General features: G+C 42.8%; 1 protein-coding gene across 1 annotated transcript in view; it reads right to left on the minus strand.

Annotated features, from left to right (window-relative positions):
* Cfap221 (cilia and flagella associated protein 221) overlaps window positions 1-25,518 on the minus strand; it is a 94,101-nt gene that overhangs the window by 21,624 nt on the left and 46,959 nt on the right. The window contains exons 8-19 of the mRNA XM_042685135.1: window positions 20,288-20,447; window positions 16,100-16,220; window positions 15,906-16,017; window positions 15,607-15,715; window positions 13,222-13,309; window positions 9,868-9,957; window positions 7,898-7,996; window positions 6,194-6,284; window positions 4,077-4,210; window positions 3,399-3,479; window positions 1,552-1,656; window positions 1,333-1,464 (exon numbers count right to left, since the gene is read on the minus strand). Coding sequence (XP_042541069.1) covers window positions 1,333-1,464; window positions 1,552-1,656; window positions 3,399-3,479; window positions 4,077-4,210; window positions 6,194-6,284; window positions 7,898-7,996; window positions 9,868-9,957; window positions 13,222-13,309; window positions 15,607-15,715; window positions 15,906-16,017; window positions 16,100-16,220; window positions 20,288-20,447 — 1,322 coding nt within the window. The remainder of the gene's footprint in view (window positions 1-1,332; window positions 1,465-1,551; window positions 1,657-3,398; window positions 3,480-4,076; window positions 4,211-6,193; window positions 6,285-7,897; window positions 7,997-9,867; window positions 9,958-13,221; window positions 13,310-15,606; window positions 15,716-15,905; window positions 16,018-16,099; window positions 16,221-20,287; window positions 20,448-25,518) is intronic.

The raw sequence follows: 25,518 nt of genomic DNA on the forward strand, positions 1-25,518 counted from the left end.
ATAAATGCAGATTTTCCTGCAAATGGTGATAACATTGTTTTCACTAGTTTCTCTACCTCAGATCCCCTGGGTGGCTGCCACTGCTAGAGTTAAGAGGTCATGACAATTTTAATTTTAGTTTTCCTCAGAGTACTGCATGTATCTGGTAGTGACTCACCAGGCCACACGTGGTTATGATGACAAGCAGAGGCTCCTGTAGCTTGCTGTCCCCATATCCCAGAGGTTGTTTTTTTTTCTATTTAAAACAATTCATTTTTTTTTCAATCAGATTCTTGTAATTTCTTATCTGTGATCAGTTTGGGTTTCTTCTGTCTCTCCTTTTTCTAATATGTTAAAAGGTAAACTTAGGACACTAATTCGAGACCTTTCTTCTATTGTAAGATTGTAAGTGTATAGTGCGTTGACTTTCCTACCATTTTTTGTATTAATTTAATTTTAAAAAAATTTCAGTTAAATACTTTCTAATTTTTCCTTTGGCCTATAGATATACATCATAGAAAAGATACAAGTCTATGTCACAGAAGTAGAAAAGATTATAAAGCTACTATCATAAAAACAAATTCTAAGCTGGACATCAATAGCTCACATCTATAGTCCTTGCTACTCGGGAGGCTAAAATTGGGAGGATTGCAATTTGAGCCAGCCAGGCTCAAATTTCATGAGACCTCTACCCTAACACATAGCTGGGTACAGTGGCACATGCTTATTATCCCAAGCTGTGTAGGAGGCTGGAATTGGGAGCATGTGGTTCTGGACCTGCCCAGGCAGAAAGTCTGTGAGACTCCATTCCCACAAAGGGAATCTGGACATGATGGTATGTACTTATTATCCTAGCAATGACAGGGAGCTTAAAGTAAGTGGATCATAACTCAGATGGGCTGAAGTGAGAAGCAAGAACTTCTCTAAAAAATAAACGGTTAAGAAGTGGTTGGAGATGTGGTCAAGTGGTAGAGCACCAGCTTAGTAATATGAGATCCTGAGTCCAAACCTTAAATACTTCCAAAGTAAGTACTGGAACTATTAAAAGACAGCAATACTGATAGGCTCCAAACAATAAATGACAAACAATTTCCAAGGTGAGATATTATTTAACACTTGAAATTCTAGGACTGAAGATATACTTTAGTGATAAGAGTACTGATGTAGCATGTGTAGGGCCCTGGGTTCAAATCCTAGCACTGAAACAATAACAACAACAAACAAAACAAAACAAAGTCAAACACTTGAAATTCCAATGAGAAAGAAATAATCTCCTTAAAATTTCTGGGTGTTTTTTTGGATGGGTCAGGGTGGAAATAAAGGAACACATGACTTCTGCCAGTTGTTACTTACGAAAATATAAAGTGGATCATACTCTATACCCATGGCCAAGGCCTCAGGTGGTTTCATACTCAAGATGGATGGCTTTCCAGAGAGCTGCGTGGCATCCTGGTCTGGCAGGGCTCTGATGGTAGTGACTTCATCCTGGGTAATGACCAGAGCATCCGTTAGTCTTGATACAGGGACAAGAGAGGAAAGATAAGGGCAATTCTTGAAGGGAGATATTGTCACCTCGGCTCCTTGTTTCAGGTTTCGAGCAAGCTTTTGGGATATGTAGTTGTTTGAAGAATGGACAGAGAATGGTTTGTATCCCTTAATTTTGTACAATTGAGGAACCTGGGGATGCAAAAAAGACAACAGATTGAACACCCTCTTAAGGACCAATTACTGTTCAGTGGGAGGGGCCTCTCAACCACAGTGGCCTGATGGCAAAAATGACCAAGCACCAGGAGGCGGCCAGTAGACTGTGGTCTCTCTCCATGTGGACAAATGCTGGACAGACATTGAGCCCGCTGGAATCCTATTCTGGTCTTCACAACATCAGAGTTCATGATGTCTTTCTCTTAACATATAGCTTAAAGTAGACATACATCAAAACACTTTTTTTTTTTTTGGGGGGGGGGTGCTGGTCCTGGTGCTTGAACTCAGGACCTCACACTCTTGCTTGGCTTTTTTGCTCAAGTCTGGTGCTCTACCACTTGAGCTACCGCTCTACTTCTTTCTTTTTGGTGGTTAATTGGAGATAAGTGTCTCATGCGCTTTCTTGCCCAGTCTAGCTCAGATCTCAGCATCCCGAGTAGCTAGGATTACAGGAGTGAGCCACTGGTGCTCAGCTACAGCTTCTGTTTTCAAAATCAGAAGTGGTCATATACCACAAGAAAGGCTGACTAAGGTTTGTTAAATGCCATCTTGTGTTTTGTCTTGAAGTTTCTTTATTCTATTTTTTTTGGTGCCAGTCATGGGGCTTGAACTAAGGCTCTGGGCACTGTCCTGGAGCTTTTGTGCTCAAGGCTAGAACTCTACCACTTGAGCCACTGCTCTACTTCTGGCTTTTTGGGGTAGTTAATTGGAGATAAGAGTCTCACAGACTTCCCTGCCTCAGCTAGCTTTGCCCCACAATCCTCAGATCTCTACCTAGCTAGGATTACAGGTGTGAGCCACCAGTGTTTAGCTATCTTGAAGTTTCTAGTAGATGTAGTGGAGCTACTTCACCTAATTGTAAGATATGGCATACCCACAGAGTAAAGATCCTGGTTGCTAGCCACCACATGGGGAACAAGAACCTGGGATACCTCTAACATACCATTAGATAATAGCAGAAAAATACACACCATGCCATTCAGTATAATACAAAGTAGGACAAAACTAATGGAATAATGCAATTCAAATTCAAGAATTTTTTTTTCGGTCGGTCATGGGGCCTGAACTCTGGGCCTAGGTGCTGTCTTTCAGCTTTTCAGCTCAAGGCTAGCACTCTACCACTTAAGCCACAGTGCTACTTCTGGCTTTTTTCTGCTTATGTGGTGCTGGGGAATTGAACCCAGGGCCTCATGCATGCAAGGCAAGCACTCTACCACTGAGCCACCTTCCCAGCCCCAAGTTCAAGAATATTTTGTTTGCTTCCTAAGAAGCTCAAATAGAATTGGTGAAATTGCTTAAGTGGTAGAACGCCTAACTAGAAAGCACAAGGCCCCAAGATCACATTCCAGTACTGCCATAAGAAAGAAGAAAGGAAGAAAGAAAGAAGGAAAGAAAGAAAAGAGCCAGGTGCTGATGGCTCATGCTTATAATCTTAGTTACTCAAGAAGCTGAAATCTGAGGATCACAGTTCAAAGCCATCCCAAGCAAGAAAGACCGTAAGACTCTGATTTCCAATAAACCAGCAAAAAGCCAGAAATGGAGCTGTGTCTTAAGTGGTAGAGTGCCAGCTTTGAGTGAAAAAGCCAAGAGACAGTGTGAAGTCCTGAGTTCAATTCCCATCACTAGCACCAAAACAAACAAACAAACAAAAAATGAAAGAAAAGAAAAAAAAGAAAAAAAAAGAAAAACTCAACTAATTTTATGAAGACCAGTCTGACCTGTAATTTGAAGAATGCATAATTCTGCCTGATTTGAACATCTGAAGCCTTAATTGGGACCAGTCCAAGGCCATCAGGAGCCTACAATGTGAAAAGTAGAGAGGAAAGGTTAAAGTGTTCTGGGAAAGGTGACTAAGTGTATCTTTCATATATGTTAAAACAGTCCATGGACAGTTCCATTTTGAAGTAGCTCTTCTAACAACCACAGCTGCCACTTGATGTGTCAGACACAAACCCTGGCCATCCCTGCCCTTTGTCTTCGTGTTTGGAGATACAACGTGTCACCCATAACCTCCTTCCTTATGAGGCTGGGGCCAGGCCTAGGCCTTGCCCTCGTTTTGGCCTCCTGTTTACAGGCAGCAGAAGGCTCAACTGATCAGAGCCTGCCTCCCTGAACCAGGAGGGCATTTTCTGTGCTTCTGAGGCACTGTTTCAGGGCAGCCTATTCTGGGTTCCAGATAGGGGAGGACCCAGCCTGCATTACTTAGGTATATGGGATGAGCCAAGAGCAAAGCAGACAGCAGATGGCTTCCAACTTCTTACTGTTCATACTTTCTTAGGTGCAGGTCTCCTTTGGAGCCTCTCAGAGGAGCTTGTGAAGGGACTGAGGTCAGGCTTTTCCAATAATCTGCCCACATGATCAGGCATGTCCCACCCCCACCACTGAACTGCACCCACCAGCTCATTGGAACCCTTGGGGGGTCTGTAGAATGGGAAAGCAAAAGGCAGCACTTTCTTGAGCTGTAGGGAGGACTGACCACTATGCTCTTCCTTTTTGGATGGCTCCTCTAAGTATTTGGAGGGTTTTTTCCCTGTGGATGAAAAACAAAACCATATAAAGGATACACATAATACACATTTCCATTTTAATTTCTTCTGTTTGTCTTCTCAACCTCTTTCCTAGTGTTAAAGAATTTAATTTTGCTGGGCTGGGAAGGTGACTCAGTGGTAGAGCGCTTGCCTTGCACGCCTGAGGCCCTGGGTTCGATTCCTCAGCACCACATAAGCAAAAAAGAAAAAAGCCAGAAGTGGCACTGTGGCTCAAGTGGTAGAGCACTAGCCTTGAGCTGAAGAGCTGAGGGACAGCGCCCAGGCCCAGAGTTCAGGTCCCACAACCGGACCCCTCCCCCCCCCCCAAAAAAAATTAATTTTGGCTGGGTGCTGGTGGCTCATGCCTGGAATCCTAGCTACTCAGGAGGCTGAGATCTGAGGATCCTGGTTTGATTCCAGCCCAAGCCAAAAAGTCTGTGAGATTTATCTCCAATTAACTACAAAAAAGAGAAAAAAGCTGAAAATGGGGTTGTGGCTCAAACAGTAGAGTGCTAGCCTTGAGCAGAAGAGCTTAGGGGCAGCTTGCAGCGCGTGCGTGTGCACGTGCGCGCACACACATACACACACACACAATTCATTTTATTTTTTTTTCAAAAAACTGTCTATCTTTTAAACATCTTTTTAAGGAGGCCAGTACTGGGGTTTGTGCATAGGCCCTTGTACTTGCTAAGCCCTTTATTCATTAGTTATTTTTTAAAGAGAACCTCATATTAATAACTCCTCGTTTACATTTCCCAAATAGGATGACGGGTCGTGCCACTTCATCCAGTTTTTATTGATGGAATGTTGATAACTTTTTGCCTTGGCTGGTCTTGGACTGTAATCTTCCTGATCACTGCTTCCTAAGTAGCTGGGATTATAGGTATGTTCTACTACTCCCTGCCCCACAACAGGTATTTCTTCAATTTTTTTTTCCTTTTTCTCTCTCCCTCCTTCTCTCCTTCCCTCCTTCTTTGTTTCTCTCCTTCCCTTTCTTCTTTTCTCTCTTTCTTCTTCCCTCCCATCCTTTCTTTCTCTTTGTTTTGTGTACAGGTACTGGGGCTTGAACTCAGGACCTCAGGCTCTCATTTGGCTTTTTTGCTCAAGGCTGATGTTCTACTACTTGAGCAACACCTCTACCTCCGGGCTGAAATTCTTTAAAAAGCAAAACACTGTGTAAGATTTAAAAACATTGCCTAAAATGCTAGGCTGTGGAAGCATCACATTCATATTCAATCAGCAAGTATATACCACAACTACCTTTATCCCGCTAGTGACAAGAGGAGGCAAGGGTACAAAACAAGAGGTCAAGTGTGGTCAGACTCCTCAGTCCTTGCACCTCCATGTAGGATGGGTTGACTTGTTCATTACTATCCAGGCAGGTTTTAGTCCAAACCTGGCATAGAGATCTGACTTAGGACACATGAAAGGTGGAGTAATGGCACTGAAAGGTCTATAGCCTATGCCCTGGGGATGTGGACTGCTACTTTATGTGATAAAAAGGAAATTTGCAGAGGGGATTAAGTTAAGCATCTTGACGTGGGAAGCTTATTCTGGATAATCCAGGCATTCTCAATGAAACCATAAGGTTGGTATAAGGAGGAGACTGGAGGGTCAGTCAGAAAGGGATATGTGATGCCTGATGCCAGAGAGTCAAGTGATGTAAGGAAGGGTCCACCAGCCAAGGACTGCAAGGAGCCCAAAGAAGCTAGCAAAAGCAACGCAATGGATTCTCCCATAAAGCCCCAGAAAAAGCAGCTTGAGGACACCTTGATTTTAATCTTTGGCTTCCTAGACCTGTGATATCCTAAACCTGTGTTATATCAAGTTTGTGGTGGCTTTTTACAGAACCAATGAGAAATGAATACATGTGGTTTATGAAAAGATTTTATTCCTCCATAGCCAACTTCATTGTAACGAAACAACATGACCAGAGGGATTATGGGTCTAAGCCCTTCTGCCCCTTGTAGCTACACATTCATTACCTTGTGCAAACAATGTTTTCATTTGGATAGTATCTTTGTCCGTTTCATGAACTCCACTCAACATGTTGTGTAATCGTCGCTCTCGTAAAATCTAGATTGGAAAGAAATTTCATTATTTTAAGTTCTTAATTTTGCCACCACTCTAAGAATTCACAAGGAGAGTTCTACAGTGTTAGAGATGAAGGCTGTGAGACTTCATGACCTGGGCAACAGGGTATCTGCCTGGGCTGGCTCTGAACTTAGACCCTCAGATCTCAGCTTCCTGAGTAGCTAGGATTATTGGCATGAGCAACCGGTGCCTGGCTACCTGGGTGATTTTGTAGCTTGGGATGAAGCCAGAGGCAAGGCTGACTGTGCACCATTAAGCTTTGCATCAGAATGGTGCAGCCTCAGACGGGCATTTTCTGTGTGCAGAACTATGGTCTGAAGGATCAGTTGCTCTGTGATTAGCACTCCTTTCTATCTTCTCAAGACCTTCATCACACAAAGATTATGAGATGGCTACTTTGTGCTCAACTCTATACATCCACCAGAGAGACAGAAGAGCAAAGAGGTATCCTGCCTCTGTGTGTATGTGTGGGCTAGGAGCAGAATGTCTAGCCTCTAAGCAAGGATGAGGGAAGGCCTCTGTGAGGAGGTGAGGTTTGAAGTAAGGTGAGTGACAAGAGACAGGATAGTGAGCGAAAGACAGAGTTCTGAGCCTTGATAAAGGCTGCATTTTTACTCTCATTGAGATGGGAAACCTTCAGAAGGTTTTAGCAGAGTGAATTGTATTTCTATAGAGATGTTATTAAACAACACTAAATACTATATAAATGCACGTGTGAAACCATGGGGAAACTCCTTTGAACAATTAGCATATCTTAAAAATACAAAGGGCGGGGATGTGAATCATGTCCTGGGTGGAATGGGCTGTTGATGGGAGCAGGGAGGAGTGGAGAGGGTGGCAGGGGTGAGTGTAGGCAAAACACTTTATTTCCATGGCTGCGAATGGAACAATGAAGCTGGATGAGCTTGATCTGGACAGGAGCAGGGGGATGAGGGAGGGTGATAGGGTGACCAAGGAACATTGTAGGCATATGGATAACTCAAAATGAAATCCCTTTATACAACTCACTGACTCTACTTCAGGTGTGGATGGCTTACACTTGTAATCCTAACTACTCAGGAGGCTGAGATCTGAGGATCATGATTTGAAGTCAGCCCAGGGTAGAAAAGTCTGTGAGACTCTTTTTTTTGGGAAGGGGAGTGTCTGGTCATGGGGCCTGAACTCTGGGCCTGGGCGCTGTCCTTCAGCTCTTCAGCTCAAGACTAGCGCTCTACCACTTGAGCCACAACGCCACTTCTGGCTTTTTTCTTTTTGCTTATGTGGTGCTGAGGAATCGAACCCAGGGCCTCAGGCATGCAAGGCAAGCGCTCTACCACTGAGCCACCTTCCCAGCCCTCTGAGACTCTTATCTCCAATTAAGTAGCAAAAATCCAGAAGTGGAGGTATGATTCAAGTAGTAATGTACCTCCCATGAGCAAAAAAACAAGACAGAGCCAGCCCTGAGTTCAAGCCCTATACTGGCATGCACACACACACACACACACACACACACACACACACACACGAAAGTAAAGTAAGATAAAATCCTCATTGTTTGACTTGCTTGTGCTGATGACTAAGTAACAAATAAAAATTCCAGTGGTGCTGACACTTACCTTGCGTGTTGCTTGTTGAAATCGTACTTGTGCCCGGAACCTGGTGCTCCAAGTATTATTAATAAATGGATCAAAATTAGGATGAAATTCCAGGATTTCCTGTGAATATAAAACATAGGCACAGCTGACATTTAAATTCTAACTCTAACTGAAGCACAAAATAAAAAGAGTTTCATCCCCAGCGCAGTTCCTATCTGTTCTGTCACTGACTGAGTACTTATTAAGCACTTGAAGTATACACAGCATCCAAGGGTCCAACAGTGGAAGATAAGAATCAGCTTTAAGGAACTTTCTGTTTTGTTTAGGGCAGTTCAAGCAAACTGGTGAGCTGAGGGAAAAGAGCTGTGTGTGTAGGAGCTGGCACTGTCTCCAGAAGCAAGAGGAGTGGACCATGAACTGACAGGGAGATGGCTCCACCCAGCCCTGCATGCCTGATACCACTGCTGCCTTCGAGACTCCACAGCAGTGTGCCCAGGTCACAGAATAAATGGAGAGATGATGATGCCAGGGGCAGAGGTGAGAAGAGCAAGCCCAGTTCTAAGGTTCTGTAGTTACTGAGCAGGAATACAGCAAGTGAAGCAGTCAGCTAGACATGAATGGGTCTGGAGCTAGTCTATGCAGTGGGCTATAGAAGGGCAGGGAGAGGGGCAGGCTATGAATGCAAGCCAGTGGAATTAGTCAGTGGTAAGACCCAGAAATTGGACTTGGCTATGACCTTGCAGAAAGCTACTGGTAAGACTTTGTGGGTAGAGGAAGAGAAAAGGTAACAAGAATTCAGATATGGCAAATCAAGTACAGAGAAGCCAGACTGAAGAGATTAGGAAGAAATGTTTTCATTGTTAAAGTAAGAAGTTGGAGAGTATTTCCTTCCTTCCTTCCTTCCTTCCTTCCTTCCTTCCTTCCTTTCCTCCCTCCCTCCCTCTCTCCCTTCCTTCCTTCCTTTTTCTTTCTTTCCTTCTTTCTTCCATTCTTTTGTTCTTTTGTTCTCTCGTTCTATCTCCCCTCTCCTTCTTTTGCTTGTACTAGGGCTTGAACTTAGCACCTCACACTCTCTTGCTTAGGTTTTTCATTCAAGGCTGATGTTCTACCATTGAGCCACAGCTCCTTTTTTTTTTGCTGGTTAATTGTAGATAAGAGTCTCATGGACTTTCTTGCCTGAGCTGGCTTCAAATGGTGATCTCAGATCTCTGCCTCCCAAGTAGCTAGGATTACTGATGTGATCAACCAGCACCTAGCTAGAAGTTGGAGTTTTAACCAGAAAATGTTGCACAACAGAGGATTAGATGTGAAGGTTACTATATCTCAATTTTATAGTTGAGGTTAGTCAGACATCATAGCTCACAGGCTTGTCCTGGGTCCCATCTCTGCCATCAAGTTGGAACCATAACTCTGGCATTCTTTCCACCAAGGGAGGAAGCCTGTTAGCAGAGGTCAGGGACCCACTGGAGAACCTGTAGACAGGTGTGGAGACCAAGCAAAGGAAGTGGAAGAGCAGAAATGGGGAGCCACACTCTGTGATGTTGACAATTTCAAGGGAAACGTTAAGTACACGTTTTGATGCTCTACTTGAGAATGCATTGTAAAAAAAAAAAAAACGCTCAAAAATATAAATGCATGAGAAGTTTTTAGCTATCTCTTGGGGAAGGAAATTCTATAAAAATCTTCAGCACTTGCTGGGTTCCAGTGGCTGAGATCCAAGGATTGAGGTTCCGGAAGCAATTCTACACAGACAAAATCTATCTCCAGCTAACCAGTCAAAAGCCAGGAGTGGAGGTATGGCTCATGTCAGAGCTCTAGCCTTGAGTGAAAAAGCTAATGGAGAGCAGGAGCCCCAGCGTTTAAGCCTTAGTAATAGTGCATATGCATGTGCGCATGTGTGTGTGTATACACACACAAAACTGTTAAGCATTTAAAAAAAAGTATTTAGGAATTGCTGATCATTAGAAACCAAGCAAAGGGAAGTCACTTACATCTTGTAGATCTCGAACTACCCGTTTTTGGCTAACTTCTGTCTTGAGCCGTTGTAATTCCTCTTCCACAATAGGATCTCCTTTATCTAGCTGGATTTTTAATCATCAACAATATTAATGTTAAAGACAGATCTGTAAAACTTATTTATCTTCAAAACTGGTATAAACCCATTGAACAATCTCTCAAGCCTACCCATGGAGTTATGGTTGTGAATGGTAGAGACTTTAAATCCTTGCTATAATTCTTTATTGTTTAGATGCAAGGAGCTTTTTAGAAGCACAAACCTGAGACCTTCTTTTTCTTTTTTAAATAGCTAGTGGTAGATATCTCTGGAAATGATTATTTCCAAGGCACTAAAATCCCCAGGAAGGTTTCAGGAAGTTACACAAGTAGGAATATGTCCACTGCAGACTCAGTATAAAGAGATCCTGGTACAGTTTTGCGCTAGTTAGATTGGAAATTCCTGTGGAAATTCCTTCTTTCCTGAATTCTTAGTGGACCTTAGAGTCTCTTTTCCTAATTTCAGGAGCCACAGATGACCCCAACAGGGCAGGTTAATCTGGATCAGTGCCTACACATGCTGGTTGCAAGGGAAAGAGGGCTGTGAACACTACACATGGTACTACTTTTTGACTCTGTGGGTTCTATTATTTGCTCAATAACTTCAAAAACCAATTTGTACACAGTTCACAGTTATGTCTAAGGATGTAATTGAAAAGAGCCTATTCTGATGATCACATTAACACCCTACTCAGAAATAACACAGGAGGAGGGTTGGGCATGGTGGTTTGTGCCTGTAATCTTTGCTACTCCACAGCCAGAGGCTGGAAGATCAAAGTCCAAGGTCGGCCTGGGCAAAAAGATCTAGACCCTCTCTGAAAAAAATAACTAAAGCAAAAGGAGGCTGAGGACATGACTCAAAGCAGTAGAGCACCCAGAGTGCCTACCCAGCACACAGGAGACCCAAGTTTAAAGCTCAGTACACAAAACAAAACAAAATAAAAACAAAAGCAAAAACCCATCGAAATAAGGTGGGAGTGTCACTGTCATCAGGGTGGAGAGCTGACTGGGTCTGATTCTCACAGTTCTGGAAGTGGAGTTTAGGTCTGTGGCCCTCAAGTTCAGATTTCATGAGGAAAGACCCAGACTCTTTTCCCCCCACCATCATTAAGATAGATTAAAACTGGCAATGTAATGTTGTCAGGTAGAATAAAGAGAAGGGGTATTTTGTGATGAACAAATGGGCATTCAGAAGGTAATGTCCCCATTGGTTGCCATGAGTAAAAGCCCATCATCCTTTGTGCCATCCAGCTGCGACTCCCCCATGGTCTCTTGCTCAGCCACTGGGGCCTCCAAGTGTTCCTCCCAGTGGTTATCTGTGAGTCTTAGCTGCCAGATGTGCAGCCCCGCAGTACATGTTACTCCTCATTCCAGAGCCTTGGAGCACTTCTTGTCCTACCCCTTGTCCTGCCTAAGGGCACAACTGCCCTGGTCTGCACATGCTGGCCATCAGAGCCTTCATGCTCACTTCACCTGACCATGTCACCCACTGTCACCTCCATCTCTAAGAGAGGCAGCATGCCACAGAGGGCGCGACAGAAAATACTATGCTATGCTTTGAAAGTAGCTTTTGAAGAATCTGAACAACACAGACAAACAGGAAGTTCATATGTGTCTTTCCTGGAATGTAAAGATTTGCCAATACAGTAATTTTATATTCTTTTGTTTTCCTTATTTAAAAAAAAAGAAAATAAGACATTCATCCAAACATCTAGGCTGACTAAAATCTAAGCAAAAATCAGATATTTAGCAAGACACATGTTTTCCCCTCATTTCTCCTAGTCATGAACACCAAGTTAGTTCCCTAAAGTCACATTGCTAAGCTTCAGCATGTTACAGGGGTGAGCTGGGTCTCCCACAACTTACATGTTGATGCTCAAGGCCTCAGTACCTCAGCATGTGGTGGGACCTCTTATCAAAGGTGGTTAAGTTACAGGGAGGCCTAGAGTGTCCTAATAAACTTATGACTAATGTTAAAGTGGATGAAGGAGAGATTTGTGAGAGTAGGAAAGAAGCCTGACTAGACAATCAGGGCAAAGCCCCACTCCCAAAGAGACTCTGTATCTCTTACTATGGCCTCAAGCACTTTCACATTGGGCTCTGGGACTCATGCTATGAAGCTAGAAGACTTGCACATGAACAATGAAATCATTGGACCCCAGAGGTGTGTGCTGGAATGGGCATCTAATCAGAGAGACTGCAGGAGCCATGGAGAACTAGTGCAGCCTCTAATTGGGTCTGGGGACTGATAATGGCCCACAGGCTGTCCAGTGATCTTGAGAGTCATCTAGCTGTCATCTTATCAGCCTTATTAACAATGCCCTCTACCTCCAACCATGCAGGGCCCTTCCTTGGGACCCCTCCTATCTAGCAGGAGTTCTGCTTATCTAATTCTCTGATAAACCTGGGCTATTTTACTCCTTCTAAGTCCATGGAAACCATTCATTGAGACCAGAAGACAAAGGACTTGATCCAGATGTTACCGGTTTTCAATATCCTTGTGAGCATTCACTGCAAGACCACCATTGCTGAGCCAATAGAGGACTCAAAAGAAGTCAGCACCCCAAAGACTTGATCTCTAGAACAGCCTCCTGCTGTTAAAGTCTTTTTTTTTTTGTAACCCATTTTGATATGACTAATAAAGTATGTGATGGTCTCAAAAGTCTGACCAATAAAGTTCAAAGCTCTTACACAGAGAGCCCCACTGAGCCTACTCTGCTTCGTGCATGTCCTGTGCTTCAGCCATCACAGCCTTGCCCCAGTATCTCTGCACCTGCACTGTGTGTAAATACCACCTCCATGTCCTGGTCAGGCCATGGTGTTCCAGTCTCACAATTCCTGCCCCTGGGCTTACAGGGACTGCCTTGGTCTCTGGAGAAAGTCTCTGAGAAACTCTGACTTGGGACTGTCATTTGGATCTGGCTTTGGGATCCCTGGTCTTCATGTTCCGTGGAACAGATGCACCTCTTGCCCAGAATAACAACTTGAATCTGAGCCCTCCCTCCACTTTCACTCATTCTCAAACTTTCACTGTGTCTTCCAGGAAGCTCTCCAGTTAGAGACGTTCTCTCTCCTCTCTCATTTCTCAATTCCCCCATAATACTCACTATCAGTGTCTCTATTAGAACATGTATTGCCAAGTGAGACCTATTCTTAGCAATTTGCTTATGGTCAGCCTCTTTCCCCTCCCAACTGAATGTACAATTTCTTTTTCCTGGTTTGACATCTTATATATAATAGGGACTCAGATCATTTAGTGAAACAAAGGCTATAAAATTAGCAGTCATTCTGACCTGGTATTTGTTCCATGAGCTTTGCCACTCCTCAGCAAACTCTTTTCTAAATTTAAAAGACATAGGTTCTTTACCAAGGTGCACCTGCCTGGGGGAGAAAAAAGCCAACTTCCAGAAGCCATCAGAAAACATACTCAAGTTGGGCATGGTGACTCATGAGTGTGGTCCCAGATACTCAGAAGGTGGAGGCAGGAGGGTCGTGGTATGAGGTTGGTCCAGGCAAAATTAGGCTCGGAACCCTATCTGAAAAACAAACTAAGAAAAGCAAAAGTACTGGAGTGTGGCTCAGGTGATAAAATGCTTGTCTAGCAAGGGTGAGGCTCTGAGTTCAATCCCAAGTAAGAAGAAAGGAAGGAAGGAAGGAAGGAAGGAAGAAAGGAAGGAAGGAAGGAAGGAAGAAGGAAAGAAGGAAGGAAAGAAGAAAGGAAGTAGGGAGGGAGGGAGGGAGGGAAGGAAGGATGGAGGAAGGAAGGGAGGAAGGAAGGAAGGATGAGAGAGCTGAGCAAGGCATTGGTGGCTCATGCCTATAATCCTAACTACTCAGGATACTAAGATCTAAGGATAGCAGTTCAAAGCCAATCCATACAGGAAGGTCCATGAGAATTTCCTGTACATGTACACTACCACACACAGACTGGGGTATCTATGATAATACTAATAATTTAAAAATGGAAAGTAACAGATATTTCTGAAGATGTGGTGCGACTGGACCCCTCCAACATTGCTGGTAAGAATGTAAAATGGTGCTGCTACAATGAAAAACAGCTTGGTATCTCCTAAAAAATTAAATATAGAGTTATCATTGATACAACAATTTCACTCTGAAGTATATGGCCAAGAGAACGTAGCTGCTATGTGCACATTAAAAACTCAAATGGAAATCCTCATAGCAACATTATTCATAGTAGTCCAAAGTGGAAACCATTAAGTTGTCCACTAACAAAAGAAGGAAGAACTAAAATATTATTCAGCCTTCAACAAGAGTGAAGTACTAATATATGCCATGAAGTGGATGAACCTTGAAAATTTGTGAAGGTAAAACCCTTTAGTTTCTTGGAGTACTAAAGCTGAGGCCGGTTAAATGAGGCAAGATGATTTAAGTGGAAGGAATTTCTGTCAGAAACAAGCCATTTTTCCCATTAAAATAGGGTGTGAATGCCTCCTATGGAGAATTTCCAGGTCAGGGTGTGTTCCTGTGTGTCTAGGAAGCATGGAGGCAAGGATATGTCAAGCAACCCTTAAGGGACAATTTCCAGGGGTCTCTTTCTTAGTTCAGTTCAAGAGTTCCTGAAACAGGAGGTGTGGTGGCTCATGCCTGTAATCTGGGCTACTTGAGAGGTGGAGGTCAGGAAGATTGTGGTCTGAGGCTAGCCTTGAGTAAAGGTGCAAAGTTCTATTTTTTAAAAAAGGAAGTGGGCTGAGAATGTGGCTTAGTGGTAGAGTGCTTGCCTAGCATACATGAAGCCCTGGGTTCAATTCCTCAGTGCCACATGAACAGAAAAAGCCAGAAGTGGCTCTGTGGCTCAAGTGGTAGAGCACCAGCTTTAAGCAAAAGAAGCTCAGAGACAGTACCCAGGCCCTGAGTTCAAGGCCCAGGACTGGGAAAAATAAAAGAAGTGGTAGAACATCTGTCTATCTAACTCATGGCACAAGCCATGAGTTCAAATCCAAGTCCCACCAAGAAAAAAAAAAGAGAGAGAGTTTCTGAAGTTTACTTTAGAGTTGGGTGTGGTGGTTCCAGCTACTTGGAAGATTGAGGCAAGAGGCTCACTTGAACCTAAGAGTTCAAGGAAATATAGTGAGAACTTGACTCAGAAAAGAAAAAACGAAGTGTATGTACTTTCGCTGTATACATTCGTGTAGCTAGGCCTGGTATGCTCTGGCTTAAAAAAAATGTGAAAAATTCCATTTTGACCCCAGAAGAACAAGAATTCTTTCATCTGAGTGTTAACAGGACTCCACCCCATTCCATCTACCCCTAGAATTTCTAGGTTCGTCAGAAGGCTCTTGGGGCACACAGTGAATGGCAGAGGGGCTCATGAGGTGGTGAGAGGCGATGGGGTAAGACTTGAGGTACCAGAACCACTCCAGATCTGTCCTTGAGTTGGGGGTGTTGCTCAGAGCAAGAGTCAGGGTCCCAGCCCCTCCCACAGTTCACCTGCCTCTGAACTGTCTGATCACACTTAGGTGACAGGATGGTTTGATCATATTAATTTATTCCTGATAGATACTCATTCTGAAATAGAAAGACCAGTGGGTGGCCAGGAATAATCAAATTCCCCAAAGGACATCAACTATTATATTTCATTATGTCTAATGCATTAAAGGTCATTCCTTGAAAACAATCATGCAATCACTTGACACAAATAATTGCCCAATATTTACCACTTAAGATGATTTTCTGTCTCTTCCTGGATATCCTGTCTGACTTTTTGTTCAAAGAGTGCCTCCTTCATCTGTTTTGTTTTGGAAATCTCAGTGCCTTGGTCCAAAACTAGAAGAAAACAAGCAATGATGTACCAGTAATCAAATGAAACGCATTTGCAAGAGGAAGACAAATTTCTAGTGGCAAAGTCAAACAGCAATTGAATCTAAGTTTTATGGCTCATAAATAATGGATGTGACAAGAAACAATTTGCTCATATTTTGCCCAGGGGCTGATTTATCATTGGATCAACTGGTACCTTCTCTTAATTCTTTAATCTTCAGTTTTCCTGGTTCTTGGTTCAGAACAGTTGCCACAGCAAATGGATTTGATAGGTTAGCTGGAAACCTCAAGTTTTGGTACTCAATTTCCTGAGGACCAATCAGGAAAATGAGTCCTCTGGTTGTTCCTTCTTCCCTCCCATCAGTGACACTGAGGGTCTGCCCACTTTACCTTCAACTTCGGAGGCACTGTCTTTGGTGGTAACCGGCGAAAATTTACATGCATCATTGTTTTTTCTGGAGGAACTTTTACTTTATTAGAAAGAACATTTAATCTTTTAAATTCTTCTAATCTATAATGTAAAATATATATTAAATTAATATATATGAAAATAAACTCTAGGCGTATGTGTGTGTGTGTGTGTGTGTGTGTGTGTGTGTGTACCTGTGTAGAATTTTGGGGCTTGAACTCAGGGCCTGTGTTGTCCCTTAGTACTATCCTTCAAGGCTGGAGCTCCAGTACTTGAGCCACAGCTCCACGTCTGGCTTTTTGCTGGTTTACTAGAAATAAAAGTCTCATGGAGTTTCCTCCTTTGTCTGGCTTTGAATCTGGATTCTCAGATCTCAGCCTCTGGAGTAGCTAGGATTACAGGCATGAGTTGAAGATGATAGCTTCTGGTTTCTGTGTTATATCTGCCTGGAGAACTAATCTGTGCACACAACAGTGGTATACTAAAATAACTCCAATGCCAGTACAGTAGTGAATAATTATATATAGCCAATGGCCTTCCAGCATGTGGCTTTTCATTCTTAAAGAATGTGATGGTTTAAAAAAAAAAAATTAAAAAAAAAAAAAAAAAAGAATGTGATGGTAGATGGGCTGGGAAGGTGGCTCAGTGGTAGGGTGCTTGCTTTGCATGCCTGAGGCCCTGGGTTCAATTCCTCAGCACCACATAAGCAAAAAGAAAAAAAGCTAGAAGTGGCTCTGTGGTTCAAGTGGTAGAGTGCCTTGAGCTGAAGAGCTGAGGGACAGCGCCCAGGCCCAGAGTTCAGGCCCCACAACCAGACCCCCCCCCCCAAAAAGGAAGAATTTGATGGTAGAGAGTTTGACATACTAAAAGATGCTGTCTTGACTTAGTACAGTTCATTTCTGGATTGTAGGTTTTCAACAGCCTAATTGCTTATGTTAAAAAAAAAAAAACAACACTTACTTTGACTTAGGAGTGAAAGAACAATTATGCCTACTATTGGTAGCCAGATCTTTCAAAGAAAGACACAGTCATCTTTGGTTTGTTTTTCTGAAAACTGCTTTTGGGCATAGTCATGTAGAAACCATGCTGAAGCCATGCTATACAGAGCTCCACTGGTGGTCCAAAAAGCTAGCGGTGACACCTGTTGTTAAGCAAGAAAGTGGTATCCTTACTGTCTATGCCACTACAGAAGTATGATAAGGAGACTCTAGCACGGATTCATTCTGTCAGTGTGCACCTGCCAGCACCTGGCTGCAACTCTCTCTTATCTCAACTTACAGCCCCCATTGTAAGAAGCACCCTTCATGTTGGTGGCATGGGAGAAAACATGCTGACTGATATGAGCCAATGTACAAGGCTGAGAGCTTAGCTAGGGACTGAGTCTGCTCAGTATCCAGCTCACATGGAGCTCTGGGGTCACCCTGCTGTAAATGTGGGGAATAATAAAAGTCTTTTGAGAGGATCAAAAACAGAACAAAACAGTATCCCAAAGAACTCTAATCACTAGTTCTAGCAATGGAATTGAAAGAGTTTAAGAATATAATAGATTTGGCTGGGTACTGGTAGGGCAGGCCTGTAATCTTTGTTACTCAGGAAACTGAGATCTGAAGGTTAGAGTTTAAAACCCAGCCTAGGCAAACAAATCCAAGAAACTATTATGTCCAATCAACCAGAAAAAAAAGCTGTAAGTGGATGTGTGGCCCAAGTAGCCTTCAGCAAAAAGAGTTAAACAAAAATGCAAGGCTCTGAATTCAAAGCCCCAGGGCTAGCATGCACACACACACACACACAAACACACACACACACAGAAGAACGTGGTAAACTATAAAGTTACATATGGATATTGATAGGGCCAAACTTAGGACATGAGTAAGTCTATCACACATCCCAAACTGAAAGAAAGCAGTCCATGTTAATTTGAGAGAATGTTGTGGCTAGTCTAATTATTTTTCCTTTATGGTAGAATTTATATGCTATTAGTACCATTCCAAATTTGGGGAGTCAGGCAGCTGTGGTGATACATGCCTCGCATTTATTAAATAAGAGGGAGCCCTATTGGGAAACTAAAGCATCACAGTCTAGAAATGTATATGACTGCATTTGTAAAGTGCTTCTACTGTACAGTGCTCTTATGAAAAGATCACATCAGGACTGGAGGTGTAGCTCAGTTGTAGATTAGTGACTAGCATGTGGATTCAATCTCTAGCACCAAAAAAGTTAATTAAAAAATTAAAATAAATGGGCACTGACGGGTCAAGCCTGTAATCCTCCTTACTCAGGAGGCAGAGATCTGAGGATTGTGGTTTGAAGCCGGCCTGGGAAAGAAGAGCCCATGAAACTCTTAAATCAAAATAGCTTACAAAAAAAGCCAGAATTAGAGCTGTGGTTTATGTGGTAGAGAGCTAGCTTTGAGCATAAATGTTCAGTAATAGCACCCAACCCCAGAGGTCAAGTCCTAGGACCAGTACAAAAAAAGTTAATATAAATAAACAAGAACATATCTATGAAAGGATATAAAAGTGAAGTCATCCTGGGATATCTTTGAGAAAGCCATCTGAGCATGGCCACATATGAGCAGACATGGTGAATGACACTTACTACTGACACAAGAAAAATTAATACTATTTCTTATTACAAAAAAAGTGTAAGTTCAGCTGGGTGCTGGTAGCTCATGCCTGTAATCCTAGCTACTCAGGAGGCTGAGATCTGAGGATCACGGTTCAAAGCTAGCTAGATAGGAAAGTCAGTGAGACTCTTATCTCCAATAAACCACCAGAAAACTGGAAGTTGTGTTGTGGCTTAAGTGGTAGAGCTCTTGCCTTGAGCTGAATTGCTGAGAGACAGTGCCCAGGCCCAGAGTTCAAGCCCTACAACCCACCAAAAAAGAAAAAAAGTATAACTTCATTTTGAAATGGAAATGGAAGCTCAGGAAAGATTTATTATGAACTAAAACTCAATCCCATTGCACATCTTCACTCTTTTTTTGTGTGTGTGGTATTGGGATTTGAACTTAGGCCTTCATATTTGCTAGGCAGATGCTCTTACTGCTGAGTCATGCCATTTTTTGTGTGTTAGTTATTTTGGAGATAGGGTCTTGCTTCCTGCCTAAGTGCATGCCTAAGCTGCAAGTTACCTAGTTTAGGCTTTCTGTTTCAGCTAGCAGGCATGCACTGCACTCGTGTTGAGAAGGGGATCTCATGACCTTTTCTACCCAGTTGGCCTCAAACTACAACCCATCCAGTCTCAGCCTCCACATAGCTAGGGAACCTGGCTCTCATCTTCACTCCCGCCTCTCCCCTGCTGCCCTTTTAAGCCATTGTGTGTGGCATGTTTTTAACTCTGCTTTATGGGATGGCACTTGATATACAGGACTTACTTTGCTTGGGGTGCCGAAGCCATGGGACTTTGCAGCAGATCCTGCACAAGGCACTAACTCAATTACTAGGAATGTTGTGTGAAAATTTTAGAATCATTATTTCTGGCTTTGTGTGATTTAGATGTTTGGAAAGGTAGTAATGCGTGAATATGGCTCTAACCTAAATAGCACATCTGCAATGATCAGCAAAAGTCCCCTTTCTGTCATCATATCATCCAGAATCACCTGTGTAGAAACATCTCTGCTACTAGCATAACTATTATTATTGTTGTTGTTGTTGCTGTTGTTGTTGTTGGTGGTGGTGTGCGTGTGTGTGCGTGTGTGTGTGTGTGTGTGTGTGTGTGTGAGTCCTAGAGCTTGAACTTAGGACCTGGGCTCTGTTGCTTAGTTTTTTCACTCAAGGTTGGTGCTATACTACTTGAACCACAGTTCTACTTCCAGCTTTTTTGGTGGTTGATCAGAGGTAAGAGTCTCGTGAACTTTCTTGCCTGGGTTGGCTTCAAACCATAATTCTTAGATCTCAGACTCCTGAGTAGCTAGGATTACAGGCAAGAGCTATTGGCACTGGACCTTATGCTTAACTATTTTAAAGCCTATTTAATGTCAGGTTTATTATTTAAAATAAGGGTTTTTTTTGTGGTTTGGAGAGTTGAATGTAGGGTCTTGCCCAGGCTAGACAAGAGATCTATCACTGAACTACATCACTGGCATTTTTGTTACAAAGTGGAAGGAGGAAAGATGGGGTTTTGGAAAAGCATTAAGAATTAAGGAAAACATTCCCCAGAAGCCATACGGTAAGGCCATGTTGGGGTAGCTGGTTCCGGTGAAGACACACTCATACGGCTGAGAGTTGAACTGTGAAATCCACAACTGCATTTTTATTTGTGCTGTCCCATACTGGAAGGGCGTAAACGTAATGGTCACATTCATCTTCCCATTGGCTGGAATGATTCCTGAGGAAAAAAAAGGAGAAACAACATGATACTCTCTCCTCTCGCCAAGTGCCAAGAGTCAGGCTACACATCAAAACTCCTTCCTTCCAGGATAAGTACAAATATTTCTATGATTTCCAAGGAGCTCTTTCACTAAGCATGCATGAATCAACTCTGTATGCTTATTGATCTGTATGATCTTACTGATCAATTCATGACATTAATCTTGGACAATAATTATTTGATTATGTCAAAGTGACATAATTAACTCAATCTGAGTTAATCGTTCAAACAGGAATTGCTATAATTCCAGTTTTCACATTCCAGAATTGAAGATTAATTCTATAAACAACAAGGAAAAGCCAGGGATATAATCTAAAAGCTTATGTCCAGATAATTTAGTTCCTTCTGTCTTTGAGTGGTTTTTCTTTTGTCATGTGTTTTATTTTATTTTTCTCAGTGCTAGGAATAGAACCCAGGGCTTGTCCCATATTGGTCTAGGGTTCTGACACTGAGTTACAGTCCAAGCTTTCTACTTTCAAATCTTGAGGATAAACTGCTGTTCCTTCCAAAGTCAAACACCATAGTATCTTATTCTTCTTTTGAAATTTGGATCATTATAATTGCTTGACAGATGCAGGAAGAAAACTAGACAGAAAATCAATGTACTGGGTACAAGGAGACTAATATTCTTCCTGACTTCCATTAAAGACACTCTGGTTTGCTTCCCTGATGAGACCTTTATCTTGCCATTGGCCTGAAAAGCCCTTGCTCCATTCCTGCCTCTTGCCTGACCTTCGCTCCTCCTCCTTGCTCTGTTCTTCTCTGAACCTTGTACCATTCTCTTCCTTCCCTCTATGCTCAACTACAGAGGCTACTCATGCAGCCATTCAGACATTATTGAGTGCTTACTGTGTCCTTGGCACTTAGAGCTATAGTAATACACAAAGCTCCCATATCTAGGGCGTTTACATTCTAGCTGGAGCTAGCAAACAAGCAGCAGCAAATGAATAGAAACACAGAGCCAAGTCATGAACATCAATAAGAAAAACAGAGCAGGGCACTGGGATGGACAGGCCCCTGGGAGGATATGTTGAAGAAGATAGGTGAGGAGGGCATGGCCTTCCCTCGAATCCCCATGCTCTGTCCCCTGCTGCCCAGAGTCTTAGGCCTGGAATGCTGCTTCCTGCTCTCCTAGGTGCTTCTCCTACTCCCTGAGATGGAGCTCTTGCAGTCTTCCTTCCTCCAGGCTAAGGGTTAAGTTTTAGGGAGGCAGGCATCTGCTCACCACTGCTTTCTAGCTCAGTAAACACCGTTAGATGTGTGAATAGGCCCACACCCAAATGTCTTCTTCAACCCATGCCTTATAAGCCATGCCCCTGTCTTTCCATCCCCCAGGATATCCTCCATCCTTTCCTGAATATCCACCTGCCCTATAGAATTTGTGTTCTATCTAATATGTTAGCCTTTAAACTTCCAGACTATCATCCCTCAAAGTAGCTCCCTCCCCAGATCTTCTATCTTTCTGGATTCCACACACAACAAATCCACATGTGAAAAATATAGGTATTTATGTTTCCTGAATATGAAAATCAAAATAGTTAATGATACCAACTGATCACCCTCAAACCCAGAGCCTGGCTGAAGAAATCAGCTCTGAAGGCCAGCTGAGTAGGAGCCTAGGTTTCCCCATGGTACAATGGCCTCCATACACCTGACTACCCATGGTCTTGGAATATGGCTTAGTGGTAGACTTGCCTAGCATGCATCAAGCCCTGGGTTCGATTCCTCAGTATCATATACACAGAAAAAGCTGGAAGTGGTGCTGTGGCTCAAGTGATAGATGGCTAGTCTTGAGCAAAAAGGCTCAGGGACAGTCCCAGGCTCTGAATTTAAGTCCCAGGACTGGCAAAACAAAAACAAAAACAGTTTCATATGCCTGACCACCCAATTGGTTAGAAAATACTCTGTGTGACCCACAGTTCCTCAGGGGCTTGAGATCAAGAACATTCTATTGTTTCTGCTACAGTTCATTAGCTTAAAAAAAACAAATCTGGAGCAAGGATTAATGTTTGCTGTGGGCTGGCTGATTTATTTTTAAGTGTTCCAGCCAAGAGCTAATATATAAAACAAACTGTGGAGACACAGTCCAGGCAACCAGAGAAAACCACTTCTTCCATTAGCAGTGGGGGAGCCAGCACAGCTCCATCACCAGAGCAGGGTGGTGGCTGCATGTCCATTGTAGACAGCTGTGGAGGTGTCCTGCAGCCACAGTAAGCGAGAAATCTTTTGCTGCCCAATGCAAATGCTAACTGTATTTTGAAATCACTATTTTAGGGCTGTAGTTCAATTTCATCTGCAATCCATTTCTGTTTGCTATGCTTTGCCTAAGCAGGAATAATGTTAAACCATAGGGCAGGGAGAATGGAAGCAGAGACAGGGTGAGAGCCAAACTTGAAAACAAAACAGAGCCAAGTATGGTGCACATCTTTATCCCAGCCCTCAGGAGGCTGAGACAGGAGGATCTGAAGTTCAAGGCCGGCGCAAGTAATGTAGCAAAAATAAATAATGAATGTAAGGCCAAGAAAACTCTAAAGCTCTAGTTGATCTTTACAGTGACTATCATAAAGAAAATATCGTGGGGGGGGGCAGTGGAAGGATGGGAAGGGATGGGAAAGGGAAACAAAGGAGGAGGCTACAATGTTTGATAAGAATGTATTCATTATCTTGCCCATGTAATTGTAACCCCTCTGTACAATATTTTCACAATAAAAATTTTTTTTAAATTTTATTTTATTTTATTTGTGAACATACTGTACAGAGGGGTTACAATTACATGGGCAGGATAATGCGTACATTTCTTACCAAGCATTGCAGCCTCCTCCTTTGGTTTACCCTTCACATCCCTTCCCAGCCTCCCCCCTCCCCCCCAATCCCAATCCTTCTCCTTTCCCCCCTTTCCCCCCTCCCCCCCCTCCCCCCCCCCCCACACCGACGTTGTAAAGCTCGTTTTGGACATGACAACTTGTACTTCTCATTGTTGCAACAGGTCCACCTGTATCCTTAAACAACTGGTTTTTCCCCATCTCCTCCACAAGTTATACTGACATCAAATATAGTGAAAGCAGGGGTTATACTGTGGGGGAGGGACATACAAAGCAACAAAGAGATAATCTTATAAATGCGTTAGAAACACATGCATGAAAGAAAAAAACATTAAAATACATATCTAAGGGTTCATTTTCCTGACATCACATTATCTGACCTTTTCTGCTTGACTCATACATATACTAGATATTGCAAATAAGGGAAACCATGGGACCTATGTTTCTTTGGGCCTGGCTTACTTCACTTAATATAATTTTTTCCAAGTTTTTCCATTTCCTAACAATAAAAAAAATAAAAAAAATAAAAAATAAAAATAATAATCCTTACCAAAAAAAGAAAATATCACAAAATAACCATAAATGAAGCCACCACCAGGAAATAGTGTTTTGCTTTTCCTAGATTACAATGGAATAAAATATGCATATAAATATGGTCAGTTCACTGGGTGTTTGTGGATCACACCTGTAATCCTGGGTACTCAGGAGGCTGAGACCTAAGGATTGCGGTTTGAAGCCAACCTGTGCCGAAAAGTCTGTGAGACTCTTATTTCCAATTAACCAGAAAAATGTCAGAAGTAGACCTATGACTCAAGTGACACAGCACCAGACATGAATGAAAAGCCAAGGGAAAGCTAGAGGCCCTAGTTCAAGCCCCTATATTGCCCCATCTCCCCCCAAAAATGTATGGCCAGTTGGAAAAAAAATCACATTATCTTTTAGAGGAATGAGGCGTAGGCTAAGGTAGCTGATAAAAAGGTCTTCTTTTTATACATGCATAGCATGTTTTAATGGACATACAATGGTCTAACTGTAGTGTTTTGACACATGTAAGTTGTATGATGATCCATCAGGGCTTTACACATGCATCACCTCAAACATTCATCACTGCTTTGTACAGAAACATTGAATATCCTTTCTTGCAGCTCTTTGGAAGTGTACCATGTTGATTGTTGTGTACAACGTTGTTACTGGTCACCCCACTGTGCTACAGTGCATGGGAACTCACTTCCCTAACTGCAACTTGTAACAGTCAGTCAGTCCTCAGTCCTCTCTCCAGCCTTAGCCAGCCACAATCCCACTCTACTTTTACAAAATCAAAAATTTTAGGCTTCACATTTAAGTGGGATCGTCAATATGGTCATCATTTTAAAACAACTTTCCCTCTAAACATCTCACAAAGTACAGCTTCTTCTCTCTGCATTGTCAAAAAGCCATCCAATTTACATGCTTGACTTGTTACCAAGGTCTGTTTGGAAACTTCCAAGATTTAGGGCTCCACTAACTGTGGGATAAGTGGTAAACCACTTAATCTCTCTAAGCCTTTCTTAGGAAATTAGCAGCTACCCTGTTTAAAACTATCCTTGCAAAAGCTGTTGATAAATCCTAGCAGAGCTTTTGCTTGTCTGGGGTTGCAGAGGGAGGGCTCCAAGAAGGGTGTGTTTGGCGTCATTTCAGTGGTCCCAGGCCACCATGGCTGCACAGGATGTGGGACAGAACAGCTCTGGGGCCACTCAGCCTGACCTAATGTCCTGCTTTTGTTTGGTCTTTCAGGAGCTCCTCAGTTTAGCTTAGATTCGTCACTGAAGCCCAGGTTTCTTATATGTGAGCACTTCTAGCTGTGGTGCACACCTGCATCTTAAGGATGCTAAGCAGGCAAGTAGACAATGTGTTAAGATTTGGGGTCACTGTGCCAAACTCAGGGAATTAAGTATTTTGTTGTTGTTGTTGTTGGGGCTTGAACTCTAGACCTGGGCACTATCCCTCAGTTCTTCAGCTCAAGGTGAGTGCTCTACCACTTGAGCCACAGTGCCACTTCAGGTTTTCTGGTTGTTAATTGGAGATAAGAATCTCACAGACTTTCCTGCTGAGGCTGTTTTTGAACTTTGATCCTCAGATCTCAGCCTCCTAAGTAGCTAGGATTACAGGCATGAGCCATCGGCATCCAGCTAACTTTTTTTTTTTTTTACATTTGGCAATACTGAGTG

This window comes from Dipodomys spectabilis, unplaced genomic scaffold (genome assembly GCF_019054845.1).
Source record: "Dipodomys spectabilis isolate Male_0828 unplaced genomic scaffold, ASM1905484v1 ptg000094l, whole genome shotgun sequence".
Lineage (NCBI taxonomy): Eukaryota > Metazoa > Chordata > Mammalia > Rodentia > Heteromyidae > Dipodomys > Dipodomys spectabilis.